This window comes from Hylobates moloch, unplaced genomic scaffold (genome assembly GCF_009828535.3).
Source record: "Hylobates moloch isolate HMO894 unplaced genomic scaffold, HMol_V3 SCAFFOLD_1, whole genome shotgun sequence".
NCBI classification, from domain to species: domain Eukaryota; kingdom Metazoa; phylum Chordata; class Mammalia; order Primates; family Hylobatidae; genus Hylobates; species Hylobates moloch.
In genome coordinates this window covers 192,623,767-192,644,664 of record NW_026652276.1, presented here as the reverse complement: position 1 = coordinate 192,644,664, position 20,898 = coordinate 192,623,767, and the positions used below count along the sequence as shown (strand labels likewise).

The 20,898-nt window shown below is 39.3% G+C and overlaps 1 protein-coding gene across 3 annotated transcripts in view; it reads left to right on the top strand.

Annotated features, from left to right (window-relative positions):
* Positions 1-20,898, top strand: part of DOCK4 (dedicator of cytokinesis 4) — a 475,993-nt gene that overhangs the window by 412,600 nt on the left and 42,495 nt on the right. For 2 of the 3 annotated variants that reach the window (XM_032761481.2, XM_032761479.2), the window contains exons 32-37: positions 645-730; positions 5,280-5,306; positions 5,451-5,546; positions 6,478-6,538; positions 10,991-11,084; positions 19,982-20,130. In XM_032761481.2, coding sequence (XP_032617372.1) covers positions 645-730; positions 5,280-5,306; positions 5,451-5,546; positions 6,478-6,538; positions 10,991-11,084; positions 19,982-20,130 — 513 coding nt within the window. The remainder of the gene's footprint in view (positions 1-644; positions 731-5,279; positions 5,307-5,450; positions 5,547-6,477; positions 6,539-10,990; positions 11,085-19,981; positions 20,131-20,898) is intronic. The other variant, XM_032761480.2, reaches the window with a different exon arrangement.

The window sequence follows — 20,898 nt, the reverse complement described above, 5'->3', positions numbered from 1 at the left end:
GATATTTTTCCATTCCTGATATTCAAGTTCCAAAGGATTTACATCCTGGAAAATATAAATGTTTTGACTACAGTTTTCAGGAAATATGTCCTTTCTCTCTCTTGCTGCTTATTGCTGACTTAGACTATTGCTATGGATCTACCATCTGTACGTGGGTAAGGCAAGTTCTCAACTTCAGCAAAGATTTAGTGCAACCTCAAACTGTTTTGAGAAAGAAAATAGATGTAAAACACATCAAAGATTTAAATTAATGTATGTGGATATGTTAGTTTCCTGATGTCCTTATATATAGTGATGTTTAAAAAAAAAGAAAAAAGAAACAGGACTTGCCAGTTTTTATAGCTCCTAAAAAAGAATTCAAACATTTAAACTGGGCTCCAGGCATTTGTGTTTGAATCAACAAATAGATAGATGTCTTTGGCAGCAGTAAACGCTACCCAGCCAGGAGTGTGAAGTCATGTAACTCTATCTAGATTAGTCCCTTAGAATTCCAAAGGGATGCCTGCTATCAACCGTAGCTGATAATGTCACTTTCACAAAATTTACCATGGCCTTTTTCTTGGCATAAAGAAATATGTTTTAACTTGCCTAGAAATCCTACTTGTGAAGGGGAGGAAAGAGAGTAATAGTTGGGTATGTTTCAGGTGGAAGCCAAGCTAATTGACAAACTGGATAGCCTGATGTCAGAAGGCAAAGGTGACGAAACATACCGCGAGCTCTTCAACAGTATGTGAGTAATATGTTTATCTCAAGTTGATTCTATTCTGGGGATTTGGTGTCAGTACTGAGCCTCTCTGCACCACGGTAGCTGAGAGCTGCAAAGACAGCTTAGGTCTCACAGGAGTGCTTTGTCTTTGTGGAGTGTGAAATAAAGGATAATTGCCTAACTCTGGCGAATGGATCTTATAATGTTGATGATTAGGCATGTCTTCCTATTTTAATCTCTGATTAGGACAGGTTGCATATGTTACATAACAAATCTCACTCTTTTCATGCCTGATAATTTTAAAACCATTCCTGCAAGATAATGATTTTAAGTGGGGTTATAAGTGGGAGAGGAGAAAAGGGGTGTGATTGTAATGTTTGTGTGCACTGCTTTCCAAAGCAAGATACTGATGCTGATTTGCTGTTGGAAAATTAACCTAGTTTGCATCTGTTCTTCAACACCTGATTTAATTCATTAATACTGATTGTTCACTCAGCATTAATTGCTTCCTAAATGCCTTTTATTAGAGTATCTCAGAAGCAAATCACTTTTAGTAAATTCTGTGTTTTGGATTTCTATGGAAGATAGAGAAATAATGGAATGCTGTAAAGAGACTTTAAGGTTGCCCTATCCATAGAATCTGATCATAGCCACAGGATGAACTGCTTGTACCAAGTATTCATGCATTGTGTTTAAATGGCCAGAAGATACAGTGAGAATGTTTTAGTGCTTTGGGATTTCACTTCTGGCACTTGTTTTCTCTACAGCTTCCTATGGATCTTAGTCAGATCTTAGTCATTTTCAAATCTAACATATGTGCAAAGTATTTCTTTTTGAAAGAAGAATTCGCTTATTGTGCTTGAAAAATGTTTGCAGTTCTTTCAGAAGTGCAAAATAATGCAGTAACACATTTTTTTCTATGACAAAATATATTTGTGTTTGTATTTATGCCCGAGTATCACCTAAAACTAAGTATCAGTGCTTTAGTATTGATGGCCAGGTCCAAAACTTTATGATTGTGAATTTACAACAGTAGAAACATTAATATATAGGCTTGAAGAATATTATTAGTGACTAATAGGTTAGATAGATTTCAGCATGCCTGATTAAAAATTATCTTGAAGCTTTTAAGAAAATTACATTAAAAGGAAAAGCCAAGAAGGGTATAGAGATTTCCTGTGGTAGTGGTGGGTGATAAAATATATTCTTTGTACTGGATTCTGAATAGTATCATTTTTTTCTGATATGGTAATTAAACCAGAAGTTTTCAAAATTATTCACCAAGACCTCATTCATTCTAGTGTACACAGCTTCAGTCTTTTATGGCAGCTTGGAGTTTAGCAAGAATTCTGATTAAAATCTCATGCAGTATAATAAATTGCTTTTGAAAACTGCTCTCATTTCAGTTACTAGTCCTTGGTTTGAACAAAGAACCAAAATGAGAAAGCACTCAGTGAAATGAATCTCTTGAGATTTGTGATTAATTATTTATAACAAATTCACAAGATTAATAAATACTCACATAGTTCTTTAGCGCCTCTTATCTACTTTAACAAAGGCTTGATAGTATGCAATTTCAATTGCTCGTGTATAAATATGACTTTGAAATAGAAGATGTACCTCGACATTAGGATCAAACCAATAATTAAAATATTAAGCCTCTATAATTAGGACTATTTTAAGGTGCCTGATTCATTCAATAGAGATTTTTATACTTTTGTTGATTTTTAGGATATTACTAGAAATGCTACTATAAATAATTTCCTTTCATGCTTTTATGATCAGCATATTGGGAATAAATCAAATCGAAAGTGATACTTAAGTGTCATTACTACCTGAGCACAAGAAAGAAGGTGCAAATATTACTTTATTTCAGGAAACAATAAATTGCTTTTTTGGCAACAGAAATCACAATGAATTAGTATAATCACAATGAGTCACTGCACACGTTATGAATTAGGAACACATGCCGTTATATGGTACAAATTCTCATTTGTTCTGTGTAATTCATGGCTAAAACCTCTTAAAATTTGTTCTGAAGCTGAAAAGCTGTAAGTAGTTCACTACTTTCTAAATTGTAGTGCTTGCCAAAATGGCCCCCTTGGAGTAAGACTTTAAATTTGTCTAGTACCTTCCTTCCTAAGAACTCAACTCGTCTTTCCCTAAGCCCAAACATTATCTTCATGAATGCATACTACATCTTTTTGAAACTTATTTCAAAAACACGTATTCATTTCGATAACACTGAAATTCTAGATTATAGACACCAACATGCAATATCCAGAGTAGAGTACCACAACTAAATTCTGCTTCCCCTGGCTCCACTTGATTCGCTCATTCTGCTGTATTTATTGGGCACTCCCCAGGGCTGGGGATGCAGCAGTGACTATGCTGTAGGAGCACACAGTAGGTCTACCTACAGTCTTGGGGGCTCTAAAGGGGCTTTCTAGAAGAAGTAACATTCATTCAGGTATTTCTTAGTCTTTCACTCTGCCTTCTCCTATGTAGTTGTAAATAATTCAATAAGACTCCACATTATTTCAAAGATTTTTAGTGATCACACATTTAATTACCATTTGGAGACAGAGAATTCACTATGTGACACCATACCTTACATCTCTAACTCTTCTCTTTGGATTAAAAAGAGCATGCACAGACACAGGTGTTATATATTAGAGTGATGACTTATACATAACCCCATTATGATACTGAGAGAGGGAGATTGAGGGTCAAATCCCCAACACACACACAGATTTCTTTCACAGAGTGAAAACCTGCTGAGCAGAGTCATCCCTGCAGGGCCATGGCTTATCTTGCTTCCCAGTGTTAGGAATTTCTATTGCATGGAACAGAGCAGCCTTATCACTTAGCAGTGAGAAACCCCCTTTCACTGTTATTAGGGCTCCCTATATGCTCAATGTGGGCACATAGGCATTATTATAGAGTAAATGAAAATACCCACTCTCACCCAGGTTACCTAGAAAGGCTCTTCTCTTCTTGTTGATAGCCTCTCTTTCTCAGTTGGTATCAGGTAAACAGGGAAATGGCAAGATTCCCAAGAGAGTGAGCAAGGCTGGCTGAGCACACAGATGATCTGGGTTTTAGACTCAGTCCTAACATTTGTTCTTGAGTTAGTCAAGGAAACAGGCTGTGCATAACTTTGCCTCTTCTTACAAGAGGATTATGTAGCTCTTACTGCATCAGAAGTCTGTGCAAATTAATGAAACTTATGCCCATAAAAGAAGTCTTCATGTATTTTTAGAATTATTACCTAACTTGAGTTCTTTGTTTTTTAGCCTCTAAAGTATGAGGTGTAGGCTGTCACGGGGAAATTTCTACATCATTCCACATTGCCTTTTGGCAGGCAGATTTTCATTTGAGTTCAATACAATTTGCAATTTAAGCCTGAAAGAGGTGCTGTTCAGAGGTTTTTAAAAGAAAACACATTTTAAACAAACTAGGGGACCTTCGCCTGCAGGACTGGTCAGGGCAGATTCCATCCCTTCCATATGCAGTCTCCACCCTTAACCTAAGAAACAGTTTAGAATAAACCAGAAAAGCAGGATGAGGGATGCATAGGAAACTGAGAAGGAGACAAGACAGAAGGCTGGGCACTAGAATGCCAATAACAAGAGAAAGAGGTGGGGGATGACGGATAGAAAACTTGGGAGAGAACATAGCCACAGACAAGAGAAAGCTTTGACAAAACAGCTTTCTTCTTGAATGTTTATTTTTGAACTAAGTACACATATGATATGCTTAGATTGTACTTGTAAGAAATGTTTTCTCTCTTATTCCTGAAACTAAGATGAAAGACAAATAAGATTTTAGGCAGAAATGACAATCATTGAATTTCGAGGGGTAGGGAAGTATCCACATATTGCCATGTTTATGTTCTTTCTTTTATCTTTTGGGGAAAGTTCAATCATAAAACCTTTGCCAAGTACACTGTTAACTTGCTGAGAGGTGGGAGTGGAAGTAACACAGATTCTAGTTATCATGATTGTTATTATTTTGTGTTTACATAGTACCTCTGCTCCAAGGTGCTTAGGATTAGGGGAAATGTAGGAGGAGAGATGTGGTTCGGTACTTGTCATCAATCTGCTGTAACAACCACATAGAAAATCCTCTGTGATTAGTGACAAAATGAATGAAACTGTTGAGTGAGTGCACAGATAGTACAATATGTATTGAGTGGGCAAATGTTAAGTGAAAGGAAAAAACGCAAAACGTCATACCGTCTGTACAAGGATTTTCCTGTAGCAGTTGCATTGCAGTAAAATTGCTTGGATGAAGATGCATTCCACTGAGCGGTAGGAAAATATTTTTATGTGAATAGAGCAAGATCTTGCTTAAAAGTAAACTTGGAGGCACTCCTGTTTTTGCTTTTTGCAGTGTTATTTGATGTGGTAAGATGCAAGCCTCTGTTAGTGTAAGGGAGAAGCTAGGAAAAAATGTCTTTGAGCTGTGAGATGCTTGTGTATTTTGAAAATATGATTATATGCATGTGTTTGTATTTTATGACTTGGATAATCTGAAAATCAATTTGCTTTGTCAATGCTTCCTGGATTAGAATTCCACTATTTGGTCCCTATCCTAGGTAAGACATTGTTTGCAAATTGTGCTACTTGTGAGATGTTGCAGTGGTTGCTAAGGCATTTAAGGTACTGATGAAAGTAAAGTGGTTGTCATGGTGACTGATAAAAATAAATGTTGAAAATGCCCCGGGTTCTTTCTTTTCCAGTCTGCTAAAGAAAATTGAGCGGGAAACATGGCGGGAAAGTGGCGTTTCATTAATTGCTACTGTAACTCGTCTAATGGAGAGGTTGTTAGATTACAGGTAAGCCGAGTCGCATGTTTTTCTGAACTCCAGTTCATGCTGAGCTCCAGTTAGAAAATCAAATAGAATACAATCAACGTTCCACTCTTGTGAATCACTCAATTGATTATCAGACCATGGAACCTGGTATACTAAGATAATGAACTTCTAACCAGCTGGTTCAGAGCTGTTAATTTGAGCTTTTGTTTCTTTTTTGTTGCTTTGTTTTGTTTTTTGATAGTTCTTTCAAAGTCTTGGTGAATTGAGAGGATTCTCAGAGTCCCTGAGAGTTCTCAAAAAAAAAAAAAATCTTTATTTTGGTATTTAGACTTAGCCTCTAGAACCAGTAGAACCAATCCATTTTAGGGTGAAAACAATGTAACGGAGAATTGTACAATCATGTTATTCTCTTAAATATTCTCTTAAAAAGGGGACGTGGGTGAGATGAAACTCACACTGTCACCTTCCGTAGACCTATGTTTTTTATTTTTATATTATCTAAACTGTTAAAGTAGTTCATCCCACTTAAATACATGGTGGTTTGGTTTTATTTTAGGAATGAAACCCTCATTCTCGTTGTTAACGGCCAGGCTTACCAGCCAGTTCTCACCCCACTGTAGGAAGTGTACAATAACACACTTTCACTCCTCTAACTTCCTGAGCCCATGTCCATTGAGAGGGAGCATAATCTTGACATGGCAATGAAATTCTTAACAGAAGCTGATGCTCAGGAGTCTCTGACTCCCCACATTCCCCAGAGATTAGATTATCAGTCCTTGGAGCATGTATCTAAACGAACGAACGCTTGCAATGCAAATTGCCTCTGGTCCCTACAAGTGGCTTCTTTTTTTTTTTTTTCTTTCTTTCTTTCTTTTTTTCCCTCAAAAAGAACAAACTGTGTTTGCCCCTAGGAAGGAAGTTCTGAGTTCTGACTATTGCTTTTTGTTTTTAGGGACTGCATGAAAATGGGAGAGGTAGATGGCAAAAAGATTGGCTGCACAGTTAGCCTTCTGGTTAGTAAACTATTCCCCTTTTTCTCCTTTTCTCCTAATGCTTGTATTTTTTTCCCAGAAATACTATGTTTTGTTTGTGTTTAATCTGCAATGTGATGTTTCTTAGAAGAGTTCTTTTTAAATTTACAAGTGCTTTTAAGAGAAGCATAGTGAGCTGCAGGTTAAATTAAAGTCCAGGAAATCCTCAGTCCCAGACATAACAAGGTGCATCTCCTGCATTCCCCACAGCACTAATAGGAGACCCCTGTGGGATCCCAGAATGATGCCATTGGGTTCCCCGGTTGCACTACTTCACCCTCCTAGAGTCTTGTTGCTGTCCTAGGAAAAAGCACTGTGTCCCCTGTTAGAGGTCTTTCTACTTTTGTGTAGCAATTTCTTTCTGTTCTTCTTTTCCTTTCTCACAGAGTGATATGCAGTCCACATTTTGATAAGTATTAGTGATCTCTTCTTTTGTGAACAAATGACAGTTTTCTATTTAACACCCTAATTTTTACTCTAGCTTTTTTGCAAATTGAATTCATTATAGCACTTTTGTTAAGGTTTGCTTTATAACTAGGATGACCAAGCAGGACATTTTTGAGAGTAAAATTAAACATTCTGTAAGGATAACAGGCTAATCCAAAGCTGTCCTGGGCAAGCCAACATTTATATAAAATGTCACATAACTAACTATTAAATAGAATGGTATTCTTACCACAGAGCAAAGGAGTGGCCCTGCATTTACACATTTATTTGTCATATTTTAACTTAAGTCAAATTAATGTTTTTGATAAGTTCCTTTAATCAGGAAAATATAAAATACAGGAAAAGTCTAGTTCTATATTTGTGAATCTCATGATTTCTTTTTCTTATATTTTGTAGAATAAATGAATCCTCGCCATCTATTATATTCTAAGTTCTTGCACAGTCATTCTTATCCTTACTCGGATCATTTGAGTTCCTCACATGCCATATCGTTCTCTATTTGCTTGCACCTTGAAATTCTTTTGCCCCTACTTTGATTTTGTCTTTTCTTAGCTCATCAGTTTCCGTCTTTTTGTTTTGTTTTGTTTTGTTTTGTATTACTTTGTCTAATCCTGTCACAGTCTATCTTCAAAGCTCAAGGCTTCTGTTTTCTTGTGACTCTCTTTTCATCTATTTTCTTCATTTCTTGCTGCACTGCTCCTCATCTCTGAGTCTATGATGGTATCCGTCTTTATCACACCCACTGCCTCCTCCACATTTTTAATCTAATTGTTACATCTCCACCTCCAGTATCAGTCCCTAAAAATAGTGAGACCTAAGCATCCTCTGTGAGGCCACATCTTGTTCACTTTCTTCCATAATGTTTTCATTAGACCCAACGGTAACCTGCAGGCCATCAGCCCAGGCTCACTGGGTCAGACCATTGACCTCTGCTCTCAGTACTCATTTCTAACTTGAACATAGTCATTCCCTCTCTTAAATTTCCTAGTTGATTCTCCAGTTTCTTACCTGCTTTTGCCAGCCTCTTATCACAGTGAAGACCTTCAGTCTGGGTTTCTCCCATGTCCCTGCTTGTATGTCAGTGTTAGGAGAAAAGCTAAGTGCTTGATAAGCTTTAGGTCTTCTCCATCTTCTTAACTCTGGTTCTACCTCAACTCCAGGCACAAAGTCTCATAAATAACCTCAAAGCCTTTACCTTTCCCCAAAGTAATCCTCTCCATTCTTCCATCTTCTTTCACGAGTACCTTCCATTTGGAGATGAGCAAATAAATATAGACCTTATGTTCGCTTCCACAATTGGTATAAAAGAAGAGATCACTTCCTTGGATGAAAGAATTAATACTCTGCCCCTAATGTATTTACTCTAGTCTCCCAGTAGGAATGCACCTGAGATTTAATATAATATAATCAGTGGCCCCATTACTAACCACTCGAGACACCATCCTGATAGCTTTGCACTGACCAAGAGTAGTCCTTCTAGAAAATTTTAACACTTTGAAAGCTCTACTTATTTCAAACTAGCACAAGAATACTTATTAAAGAAGCAGATATATCACTTTGAAGCTAATCTTTTTAGCCTCTACTCCACATGGAAAGTTCTTGATTTTTTTCTAGTAGCAATGTGGTTTTCTTCAATTACTCACTTCCTCTTAGAGACTTCTCTTAACTCTTTGGAAAAGTCAATTCCAGATTGTCTTCAGGAGAGCTGTGACATCCCTTACAAGATCGGGGTTAAACTGGTTTTAAAAAAGTAATATTTGACATGACTAATACTAGGAAATGTAATTATTGTTTTGTTCTTTGTGTCACACACTTTGTCAGACATTTGGAAGATTATCATCTGCTGACTGGAGATATTTTTTTAAGAGAACTATTTATTTAGAGTGATTGCTTGTTTTGTTCTCAAAGCTGCTTCTTACCAGAAAGCTATTAGAGCAAATCATCCTTTAATAATATAAAAATCTGCTGTGGAGTTGTTAGACTTGTGTTTATGGTACAACAATTCTTGCTAATTAAAATGATTTTGGTTATAATAAGAGAGACGTGAATATCATTATTTACTGAGCTTTTTAAAGAATGCCAAGATCTACAGGAGACAAGAATAAAAGAGGGAGGATAATGGTATAAACTGAAAGAAAAATTTATGATGCATTTGACTTAATATCAGTGTCTCAAAGTTAGAAAAGTCCTCAGATTGAAGAATGGACACCTGTTAGGTAATGGGCAGAAAGTACATTTGATAGCAGATCCTCAGGCTTCAAGCCCAAGTACCATTTCAACAGCCACATTTGCTAGATTGGTCCATTATTAGCAAAGCCCTGTCTAGCTAATCAGCTTTAAAAAGTTTTTAGAATTCCTGGCCTTTCCTCATTAGAAAAGCCTATCACTCCTTCCAGTCAACAGATTTATTCCCTCATCACTGATTTCCCCTTCTTCCACACACCAACTAGCATCAATTGAAACAGTAACAATAAGTAGTAATAGTAGTTCAAGTGTCTCCAGCAGAGATTTCATAATGCACAATGATTTGTTCACTAAACATGTCTTGTTTGGAGACTCACAACATTATGCTTTTACTAGAATCCAACTTCATTTATATTCACTTTTATGTTGACTAAGTTCAGTGAGGACTCATGTGCTTTATAATGTGGTGAAGAAGTAGCTTTGGATGCTTATCAGTATGCCTTTAAAATGCCAGCCTGGGCCAGGATCGGTGGCTCATGCCTGTAATCCCAGCACTTTGGGAGGCTGAGGCAGGTGGATCACTTGAGGTCAGGAATTCGAGACTAGCCTGGGCATCATGGCAAAACCCCATCTCTACTAAAAATTCTTAGCTGGGTGTGGTGGTGCACACCTGTAATCCCAGCTACTCAGGAGGCTGAGGCAGGAGAATCACTTGAACTCGGGAGGCGGAGGTTGCAATGAGCTGAGATTGCACCACTGCACTCCAGCCTGGGTGACAGAGTGAGACTCTGTCTAAAAATAAAATAGCGAACATAATGTGTCCAGGTAAGTAAAAGTTGAGTTTTTGTTAAAAACATTTTAGAGATGTTTCCTAAGATCTAAATACTTCTTAGGAAACAAAACATTTTCAATAAGCATGTTTCTGTAATAATAATTTGAAATAAAATCTCTTATTTGTCCCTTTATGTTTTGGACATAAACTGGAAACATTTGAAGTCCAACGCATAGGAAATGCAGAATAACATCTTAAAAATAAAGAGCCTTTTTATTTACCCTTTTACGTTGCTTTTACTCATCCTTACCTGTATGTCTTAGAGATTTTTCTTTTTTGTTTGTTTGTTTGTTTTTTTAAGTTGAAGTCTTGCTCTGTCAACAGGCTGCAGTGCAGTGGCATGATCTTGGCTCACTGCAGCCTCCGCCTCCTGGGTTCAAGCCATTCTCCTGCCTCAGCCTCCTGTGTAGCTGGGATTACAGGTGTGCACCACCACATCCAGCTAATTTTTGTATTTTTAGTAGAGATGGGGTTTCACCATGTTAGCCAGGATGGTCTCGATCTCTTGACCTCGTGATCTGCCCATCTCGGCGTCCCGAAGTCCTGGGATTACAGGCATGAGCCACCATGCCCAGCTGAGACTTTTTTCTTTAGAGCAAAATATCTTTGAAATTTAGAATGAAAGAAACTATCCTTTGAATATCAATCAGCAAAGTTAATAAATCCATTAATCTGTTACATATTTTAAATATTTTTTAGTTGAATACCCTGATTGTTCATTGACATTTAAACTAACAAAAGTAAAGAAATATGAATCAGGGATAATAACCCAAGATACTAACTTATCCAGTAATTGCTAGGAAATGACTGACACTGTCACTGAGCCACCTTACTTCATTTTTAGAGATATTTACATGGAAAAATGCATCCATTCTCTTGGCTCCAGACATGGAACTTTAGCAGGGTAAAAGGCAGATAATTGTAGGCCAGACTGTTGAGGAACTATCCATACCTGTACTCTTTTTTTACAGAACTTCTATAAGACTGAACTGAACAAGGAGGAGATGTATATACGCTACATTCACAAACTCTATGATCTGCATCTCAAAGCACAGAACTTTACAGGTAATTCTGTCTTTTGGCTCAGATTGGGGAGGGGGCTGGTGTATTAAGCATGATCATTCCTCCGCTTTTTATAATGAGAGTGGAAGACTCAAGCATTTCTACTTTAAAATTAAAATTTATTTTTAATTGGATATATATTTCTGCAGATTCTATATATATCATATACATGATACATACATGTAGGTTGTTTGACTATATCTCTTTGCATACTTTTTCAGAGGTTGCTCTGGGGATTACCAAATACATACATAACTTCTTACAGTCTGCTTATAGTTAGGATTTTACCACTTCAAGTTTGTATTAGTCTGTTTTCACACTGCTGATAAAGATATACCTGAGACTGGGTAATTTATAAAGAGAAAGAGGTTTAATGGACTTACAGTTCCACATGGCTGGGGAGGCCTCACAATCGTGGTGGAAGGCAAAAGGCACATCTTACATGGTGGCAGACAAGAGAAAGTTTGTGTAGGGAAACTCTCCCTTATAAAACCATCAGATCTCGTGAGACTTATTCACTATTATGAGAGCAGCATGGGAAAGACCCTCCCCATGATTCAATTACCTCCCACCTGGGCCCTCCCATGACACATGGGAATTGTGGGAGCTACAATTGAAGATGAGATTTGGGTGGAGACACAGCCAAACCATATCAAAGTTAAATGGGGAATTTTACAACTATATAGGTCTCATTATCCTCCCCACTGTATGTTGTAGTTGTCATATGTATTACATCTACATATATTGAAAGTCCCATCAAATGATGTCGTAATTTTTGCCTTTCAGTAGTCATACCTATTTTAATGAATTTAAGAGGTTAAAAATTATTTACTCAGATGTTTACCATTTCTATTATTCTTTCTTCATTCATGAAGTTCCCAGGTTCCTTCTGTTATTATAATATTTTTGTTGAGCCTGAAAAGCTTGTTTTAGTATTCCTTTTACAGCAGATCCAGTGGTGAAGAATCTTCTTAGTTTTCCTTTATCTAAGAATGTCTTTATTTCACCTTCATCCCTGAAGGATATGTTTGCTAGATACAGTATTGTAGGTGAACAGTTCTTTCGTTTCAGTACTTTAAAAATATAATTCCACTGTGTTCTGGCATTCATGGTGTCTAACAAGAAATATGCAGTCATTTAAATTACTCACCTACAAGGCCATACGTGGTGGCTCATGCCTGTAATCCCAGCACTTCGGGAGGCCAAGGCAGGTGGATCGCTTGAGCCCGGGAGTTACAGACCAGCCTGGAAAAATGTGGTGAAACCCTGTTTCCACCAAAAATACAAAAAATTAGCCAGGCATGGTGGCACAGGTCTGTAGTCCCAGCTACTCGGGAGGCTGAGGTGGATCGCTTGAGCCTGGGAGGCAGAGGCTGCAGTGAGTCAAAATCGCACCACTGCACTCCACCCTGGATGACAGAGCAAGACCCTGTCTCAAAAAATAATAAAAAGAAATTACTCACCTACATAAAGTTTGTAACTTTTTTCTGGTTGTCTTCAGGACTTTGTCTTTGGTTTTCGGTGGTTTGATTATTATATGTATGGGCATAGTTTTCCTGTTTAGTTTAACTTGTTTGGGTTTGCTGAGTTTCTTGGATCTGTACATTTATTTCCTTTACCAAATTCATGAAGTTTCCAAGCATTATTTCCTTAAATATATTTCTCTACCAGTTCTTCTCCTCATTTTGAGGACTGTAATGGCATGAATGTTGGGCCTTTTGGTATTGTACCACAGGTTCCTGGAACTCTGTTCATTTTTGTTCAACTTCTCTTCTTCCTTTTTTTTTTCAGATCACTAATCTATTGATTTAAGTCCACTGATTTTCTTCTGTTGCTTCATTCAGCTATTGAGACTTTCTGGTGAAATGTTTATTTTTGTTATTGTATTATTCAGTTCTAAAATTTCCATGTAGTTATTTTCTTTTTACAGCTTCAATTTCTTTGCGAAGAATGTCTATCTTTTTATTTATTCAAAAATGTTCACCTGGCCGGGCGCGGTGGCTCACACTTGTAATCCCAGCGCTTTGGGAGGCCGAGGCGGGCGGATCACGAGGTCAGGAGATCGAGACCACGGTGAAACCCCGTCTCTACTAAAAAATATAAAAAATTAGCCGGGCAAGGTGGCGGGCGCCTGTAGTCCCAGCTACTCGGAGAGGCTGAGGCAGGAGAATGGTGTGAACCCGGGAGGCGGAGCTTGCAGTGAGCCGAGATTGCGCCACTGCACTCCAGCCTGGGTGACAGAGCGAGACTCTGTCTCAAAAAAAAAAAAAATGTTCACCTTTACTTCGTGGAGCATGGTTATAATAACTGCTTCATGGTCTTTGTCTATAATTCTAACATCTGCATCAAGTTGGGGTTGGCATCTTTTCATTGCTTTTGCCCTTTGAGAGTTGGTTAGTTTTTTAAAAGTCAGGTAATTTTGGATTATATTCTAGACCTTTTGAATATTATGTTATAGGACTCTGGATTCTGTTAAAATCTTTAGGAAGAGATTAACTTTTTGAATTTTAACAGACAGAAGTCCTTGTTATATTGATCCATTGGTTTGTTCTACACTTGTGCACCTTGGAGATGAGTCTGACTTCATATGCAGAATTTAGTATCCCTTTCTTGAGCTCCCTCCCCTCTGTAATCCTCCCCATTCTTCCTGTCTCCCAAGAACTTCCTTTCCTAGTACTCTGGCTATATAGCCAAGGCTTGATCCTCTCTCTTCATGCCATGATGCACTCCCTGCAATTGGTCTCTCTGTGGGCAAAGCAGTGAAAGAAAAGAGCTCATAGAAGGCGCTACTGCCACTGCCACTGCCCCCACTGCCACCCCTACAGTGTGCAGCTTTGTTTCTGAGACTCAGAGTGAGGCCAGAAATGTCTACAGTGCTTCACCCCACAGGGGATCTTCCACCCAGTACTCCGACTAAAGGAACTTTTCTTGGAGCTTTTTCCGTCTGTTCCCATTTGCAGTTCCAGGAAACAGGGAAGTCTAAGCCAGATGATGTGGAAGGCAAAAAATAAAAACAGAATTAACTTTGCTATGGTCATTCTTTGAGTATTAGTTTTTTTCCTCAGTCTACCTGCTCTTACTTACTTTTCAGAGTCCTCCAATAGTTATGTTATATAGTCTCTCCAGGCTGTTTAGTTGTAATCAGTGGGAGAGATAGGGTGGAATGCATGTACTCCATCTTAAGCAGAACCCTTTAATTAGATTTGGGAACCTCAAATCTTGGTCTTTTGCCACATTGTTCTTCCAAGGAACTCCTGAATCATGGCTCCTCCCCCAGCTTTAAAAGCGTAAGGGAATCCTTTATGAAATGGTACTTGTGTTCCCAGAATTTACGCATTCCTCTAGCTGAGGTTCCACTGTCTCAGTTAGTAGCATCACTGTTTACTCAGTCAGAAGACCCTGATGTATCTTTGACTTTTCTAGCCTCCCTCAAATAATCATTCATGAAGTTCTATTAATTCTGTTTCCTAGAAATCTCTAGGAAACCATTTCCTTTTCACTGTTCCCACCTTTACTGCCTCAGTTAGACCTTCATCATTTCTCACCTGTCTGCCTCTGAACTATTACCAGAGTTATTCTTTGGAACAGGAGTCAACAAACTACAGCCTACAGGCTAGCTACCTTATTTCGTAAGGGGAGTTTTATAACAGCTCACCCGTGCCTACTTATTTGTGTATTGTGTATTTCTGCTTCTGCGCCACAGTAGCAGAACTGAGTAGTGGAGACAAAGACCACAGCCTAAATTATTTACGGTCTGGCCCTTTAAGAAAAAGTTTGCCAGCTCATTCCCTAGATATCACTCTGTTGTCAGTGTATGTGTTCTACAAAATAAACTTCAAATTCTTTATTCAAGGTCTGTTGTAATTGAACCAACGCCTGTCTATTCAGCCTCATCTTACCACTTGTACCACATACCCTCCTTTCATCCTTCAGGATCAGTTCCTTTGCCCTCTTTTCCATGCAGCCATCCCCCTCCTGAAGTTCTTTTTCTTCTCTTTCTCTTACCGTCTCCATGCCCCTAGGCTAAGTGATTTTCCCATCTCTTTTTTCCTATTGCATTTTTTCCAGATTTTTTTGTTTTGTTTTGCTTTTGAGACAGAGTCTCACTCTGTCACCCAGGCTGGAGTGCAGTGGTGCGATCTCGGCCCACTGCAACTTCACCTCCCAGGTTCAAGCGATTCTCCTGCCTCAGACTCCTGAGCAGCTGAGATTACAGGTGCCTGCCACCATGCCCGGCTAAAGTTTTTTGTATTTTTAGTAGAGGCGGGGTTTCACCATGTTGGCCAGGCCGATCTCGAACTCCTGGCCTCAGGTGATCCACCTGCCTCAGCCTCCAAAAGTGCTGGGATTATAGGTGTGAGCTACCATGCCCAGCCCCAGATTTCTATTAAAGTACCTATCAACTGTTTTTTATTAATAATTGCATATTATATGATTATATATTATATATTGTGCATGTACATGCATGCATGTATATATGGATAATCTTCAGTTAAAGAGTCCCTTGAGGACAGTAATCTTTTCTTTTCTTTTTTTTTTTTTGAGACAAGGTTTGACTCTTGTCACCCAGGCTGGAATGTAATGGCACGATCTGGGCTCACTGCAGCCTCTGCCTCCCAAGCCCAAGCGATCCTCCCACCTCAGCCTCCCAAGTAGTTGGGACCACAGGCACATGCCACCACAGCCAGCTAATTTTCTTTTTTCTTTTTTTTTTTTTTTTTTTTTTGTAGAGACAGGGTTTTGCCATATTGCCCAGGCTAGTCTTGAACTCCTGAGCTCAGAAGATCCACCCGCTTTGGCCTCCCAAAGTGCTGGGATTACAGGTGTGAGCTACTGTGCTCGGCCCACAGTGATGTTTTTCTTATCTTTAGTCTTCTCAGTTCTTAGAATAGTGCCTAGCAATGTGAGATTTAAATAAATGCATCACGAATTAATGTACCCTTTAATTAAATATTAACACCTGATAAGCAGATTTTCTTTCTCAATATTGGTAATTCTCAATTCAAAAAGAAAAAAAAACAGTAAACTTTTTAAAAATTTTTAAAGTTCATAAAAAGAGAAATGCAGGAGGTAAGTGAGGATAAGCTACTCTAGATATATAACAGATATATTTTGGTTCTCTGAAATAAAGTCCAAATTTGTCTGATTATATTTCAAAACTGGGTAAATCTTTTTTCTTTAATTTGTTTACTCAACTTGCAGTCTTTATGTTCCCCAAAGTCATAAGAAATCAGTTCTTTTCCCATGTAACATTCTATTCTTCTCTCTTCTATCTTCATTTCTGTCCTTGGAGACAGTGAAATTGACAGGGAACTTTTCTATCTTTCTAGGATTCTGTTTAAGTGACTTAACCCTTTTCCAGCCTTTTGTGACAGCATCCTCCATGCCTAACTCATCTCTACTCTTCTCTCTTATTTCTTGTTGCATATTGGTGTCCTTGTAATACACTTCTCAAAATGGTAGAATGAGATTAATAAAAATTTACTACTGCTTCCTCTAGACACAGTTTTTCTTAGATATATGTTGTCATTTTCCCAAATCAAATTCTGAAACAGGTGTAATTTGTCTTCACATCTTTTCCATGCCATCGCTCAGTCATTTGTCAGTTTCATCTGATTGCCTGCCAGTGCCTTCTTTTCCCAGGCTTTCCCAGGGGCACCTGACCCACACCTGGCATTCCGCCCATCCCAGGACCTTCCAAGGGCAAGCTGATTGGGAAAGCATTTGGAGACTGGAGACCTTCATTGCTCTTTTTTTGGGGGGGGTTTTGTTTTTGTTTTTGAGACAGAGTTTCACTCTTGTTGCCCAGGCTGGAGTGCAATGGTGTGATCTCAGCTCCCTGCAACCTCCATCTCCTGGGTTCAAGTGATTCTCCTGCCTCAGCCTCCTGAGTAGCTGGGATTACAGGCACCCGCCAGCATGCTAGCTAATTTTTTGTATTTTTAGTAGAGACAGGGTTTCACTGTGTTGGCCAGGCTGGTCTCGAACTCCTGACCTCAGGCAATCCACCTGCCTCGGCCTCCCAAAGTGCTGGGATTACAGGTGTGAACCACTGTGCCCGGCCTCTTTTTGTTTTTTAATTGTGCATAACATAAAATTTACCATCTTAACCATTTTTAAGTGTACAGTTCAGTGGTATTAAGTATAGTCACATTGTCGTGCTACCATTACCACCATCCACCTCCAGAACTTTTCCGTTTTTTGAGATGGCAGTCTCACTATATCACCCAGATTGGTCTTGAACTCACATGATCCTCCTGACTCAGCCTCCCAAGTAGCTGGGACTACAGGCGTGTGCCACCACACCTAGCTAATTTTAAAATAAATTTTTTTAGAGACGAGGACTCACTGTGTTACCAAGGCTGATCTTGAACTCTTGGCCTCAGCCTCCTGAGTAACTGAGACTACAGGCACAGAACTTTTCTCATCTTCCCAAACTGAAACTCTGTACCCATTAAACACTAACTCCCCATTCCTCTTACCCCTGGCAACCACTATTCTACTTTCTGTCTCTAAATTTGACTTTCATCGCCCTTGAAGTCATCACTGCCTGTGGGCAGCTGTGGGAAGGACATCCCTCAGTCTTCCTAATCTCTCGAAATGACCAGTTAGTCTCTGGGGTATTTTCTGAGTAGTCACATACTGACAGAGACACAAAAGAAATTTGAGTGACAAAGAAGATAGCTCCTGAGCCGGGTCATTAAGAGAAAGTAGGAGTTATTTCAGCTAAGGGGGAAAGAAGATCTTGTAGGCACAAGCTGTGAGGCCCTTAGGTGTGAATCAGAGAGGTATGTGAGAGGAAGCACAGCTTGTTCGGATGACAAGAGCAAAGAGTGTGGATGCAAGAACAAAAATATGCGTAGGGTTTCCTTAGATACTTAGCATTTATTATAATGATACTTGGGGAATTAAACATCAGGAAATCATCTCGGAGATGTCAGAGAAAACTAGATGCCTATTAAAATAACAGCACCCTTCTGAGGATCTGGTTATTATAATTCTTGTGCAATCAGAGTAGTCATCCATGGCTACCTATGTTATGGTGATTCAGCTCTGTGTCTGCGTCCACCAGTTAACTGACACCCTTTAGTGGCTGCTTTCTCTGTCCATCTCACGTTCAATCCCATAAAGAAAGAGACCAGCAAGAGTGCATGCAACAGAAGGCATCCCTGTCCCTGTCGGGCAGCTTTCTTGTGCCCAGCTGCCTCTGGACCACAATGCATCTTGCTCATTCCTGGAAAGTGGATAATGGGGTCTGGGGCTACAACTATGAGGACTGGAGCCTCAGCAGCTACTGATGCTTCTTAAAAGAGATGGAGGTGGGCTCTGTCATACCTGTACTACATGGAGAGCCAGTGGGAAAATGTGGATGGAGAGACTGGTAAGAACCAGATCATGAGCAACCTTCTCTGTCACTGTAGGAGGCCTAAATTTATTGTTTGAGCTACTGAGAGTCATGGACTGGTTTTAACCAGGGAAGCAACATGATCATTTATTTGCATTGAAAGAAGTTCATATTGCTAACTGTGCAAACTGAATGGAGGGGCATAAGAGACTGCTGGCGGATTAGGAAAGCTTTCACAGTAATAATTGAACCAGGAGATTGTATAAGCTCACCAAAGGTAATTGAAGAGAAAAAAGGCCAGAGCCTGTGATAGGGGCCCTGGCCCTTCTTATTGCAACTATCTTTTTTACATGGAGATGGCCACATCATAGCATTGTAACTTAGCATATTATTTTAGGGCTTTATGTGTAGTTACCCTAAAGGCAAATAAATGAAGAAAAGGAATTACTATTATTGATACCATCTTAAAAGCTATCATTATGTCTTTTGAGAAACCCAAGGTGGAGTTAAATGGATTAATAACATATGTATTTGTCCATTTTATTCAATTTAGTAATTGAGTTGGCTATTATGACATTAGAGGAAAAATTATTATAGTCCTTTATCAGTGACAATTCTGGTTCCTATTCTTGATCTATTTGGCTATATTTACAGTTCAGGAAAAGGAGAGACCTGCAGAATGGCAAGTATCCTGTCAAATACACTATCTGCCAACTATACTTAAATCCATAGGTCACCTTTTCCACTTATGTGTATATGGAAAATCACCCCTTGTTTCTGCAGGAAATCCAACCATGCCAAGCATGTAGTGCTATCAGTAGTCTTTACAGAAGATTTGTGGGGCCATCTGGGGCAAGGCAGTCATATCACACAGCCTGCAACAGTTCTTTCTCTTTCACACATACAAATGCACCCACACACCCACACACTCCCCCCACTCCTCATCCAGCACTTCCACCCTCTCCAATCCCTACCCTGTTGCTAGATTTTTTTTTTTTTTTTTTTTTTGGTCTTCACTCAGCTCCTCTCTGGCTTCTTTGCCCCTTGTAAATTCTGCCTCCACTCTGACCGCCCCCCTCACCAGTTTCGATTTTTCAGCCCTTTATTATCCCAAAGAATTTGCCATTCTTTATTTCCTAAGCCTGCCCTTTGGGAGATGCTCGTAGTCCCCAAGGAACTTACTAGTGAACTCTCTCAGCAGACAAAGGCCTGTCTCCCCACATCTTTGAACCAGCAACAGCAATATATCGTTACACATTTTTATTATGCTGTAGCCTACAGACATTTTAGGGAAAACAAAAACAAAAGACAAAAACAGAAACGAAAATACAGGGAAACAAAAGATGAAGTACAGATCTCTGATAAGTCCAAGTCCATCATCCTGGGGAAGTCCTCATTCATTATCCTACTGCTGCATATATTCTGGACATTTTTCTGCTATATCACGAAATTTAGAAAATAGTATTTTTTTCCCAGTTTGTCGGAAACTGGCCACATTTGAGGGAATGTGGCTTGGGGTCCTGTCTCAATCATTGTCTTCCCACGTGACTTGCAGAAGCTGCATATACCCTCCTCTTATATGACGAGCTACTGGAATGGTCTGATCGGCCTCTCAGGGAGTTCCTGACCTACCCCATGCAAACAGAATGGCAGCGCAAAGAGCACTTGCACCTCACCATCATCCAGAACTTTGACAGAGGCAAAGTAAGTGGCCCTGCCCCGCCTGGGGTCCCTCCTGGGGTGATGGTGTTGATGTCCCTTTCCCTTTCATTTCTAGTTTATGAATGTTCACCTCCTTGAGCAAGGATCCTCACATTTTAATGTATATTAGAAACACCCAAAAGCTTGTTAAAATGCAGATTCCTAGGCCCCACTCCTCACCATTCTGATTCATTTTGATTCTGAATGAGCCATTCTGATTCGTGCCTTGTCTGGCACGAGGCTGGGGAATCTGTGATTTTAACAAGGACCCTAGGAGAGTCCAATGTGCATGACCTTTTCATTACACTTTGATAAACACTGATTTAGAGATTTTGATCCCCAGTAACATAGTCTATTCGTGGCTGCTTTAGCAAAATACCCTAGACTGGTTAGCTTATAAACAACAGAAATTTATTTTTCACATTTCTGAAGGCTGAGAAGTTCAAGATCAAGGCCTTGGCAGATACAGTGTCTGGTGAGGGCCATCTTGCTGTGTCTTCACGTGGTGAAAGGGGCTGGCTAACTCTCTGGGGCCTCTTTTATAGGGGCACTAATGCCAATCATGAGGGCTCCACCCTCATGACCTAATCACTTCCAAAGAGCCCATTTCCTAATACCATCACCCTGGGGGTTAAGATTTCAACATACGAATTTGTAGGAGACCCAAACATGCAGACCATAGCACTCAGATATTGTATTCTCTGAAAAACCATTATCACCCTTCACACTCTCCCGAAATTGGCATGCATTCTGCTCCATTATACTTTAAGG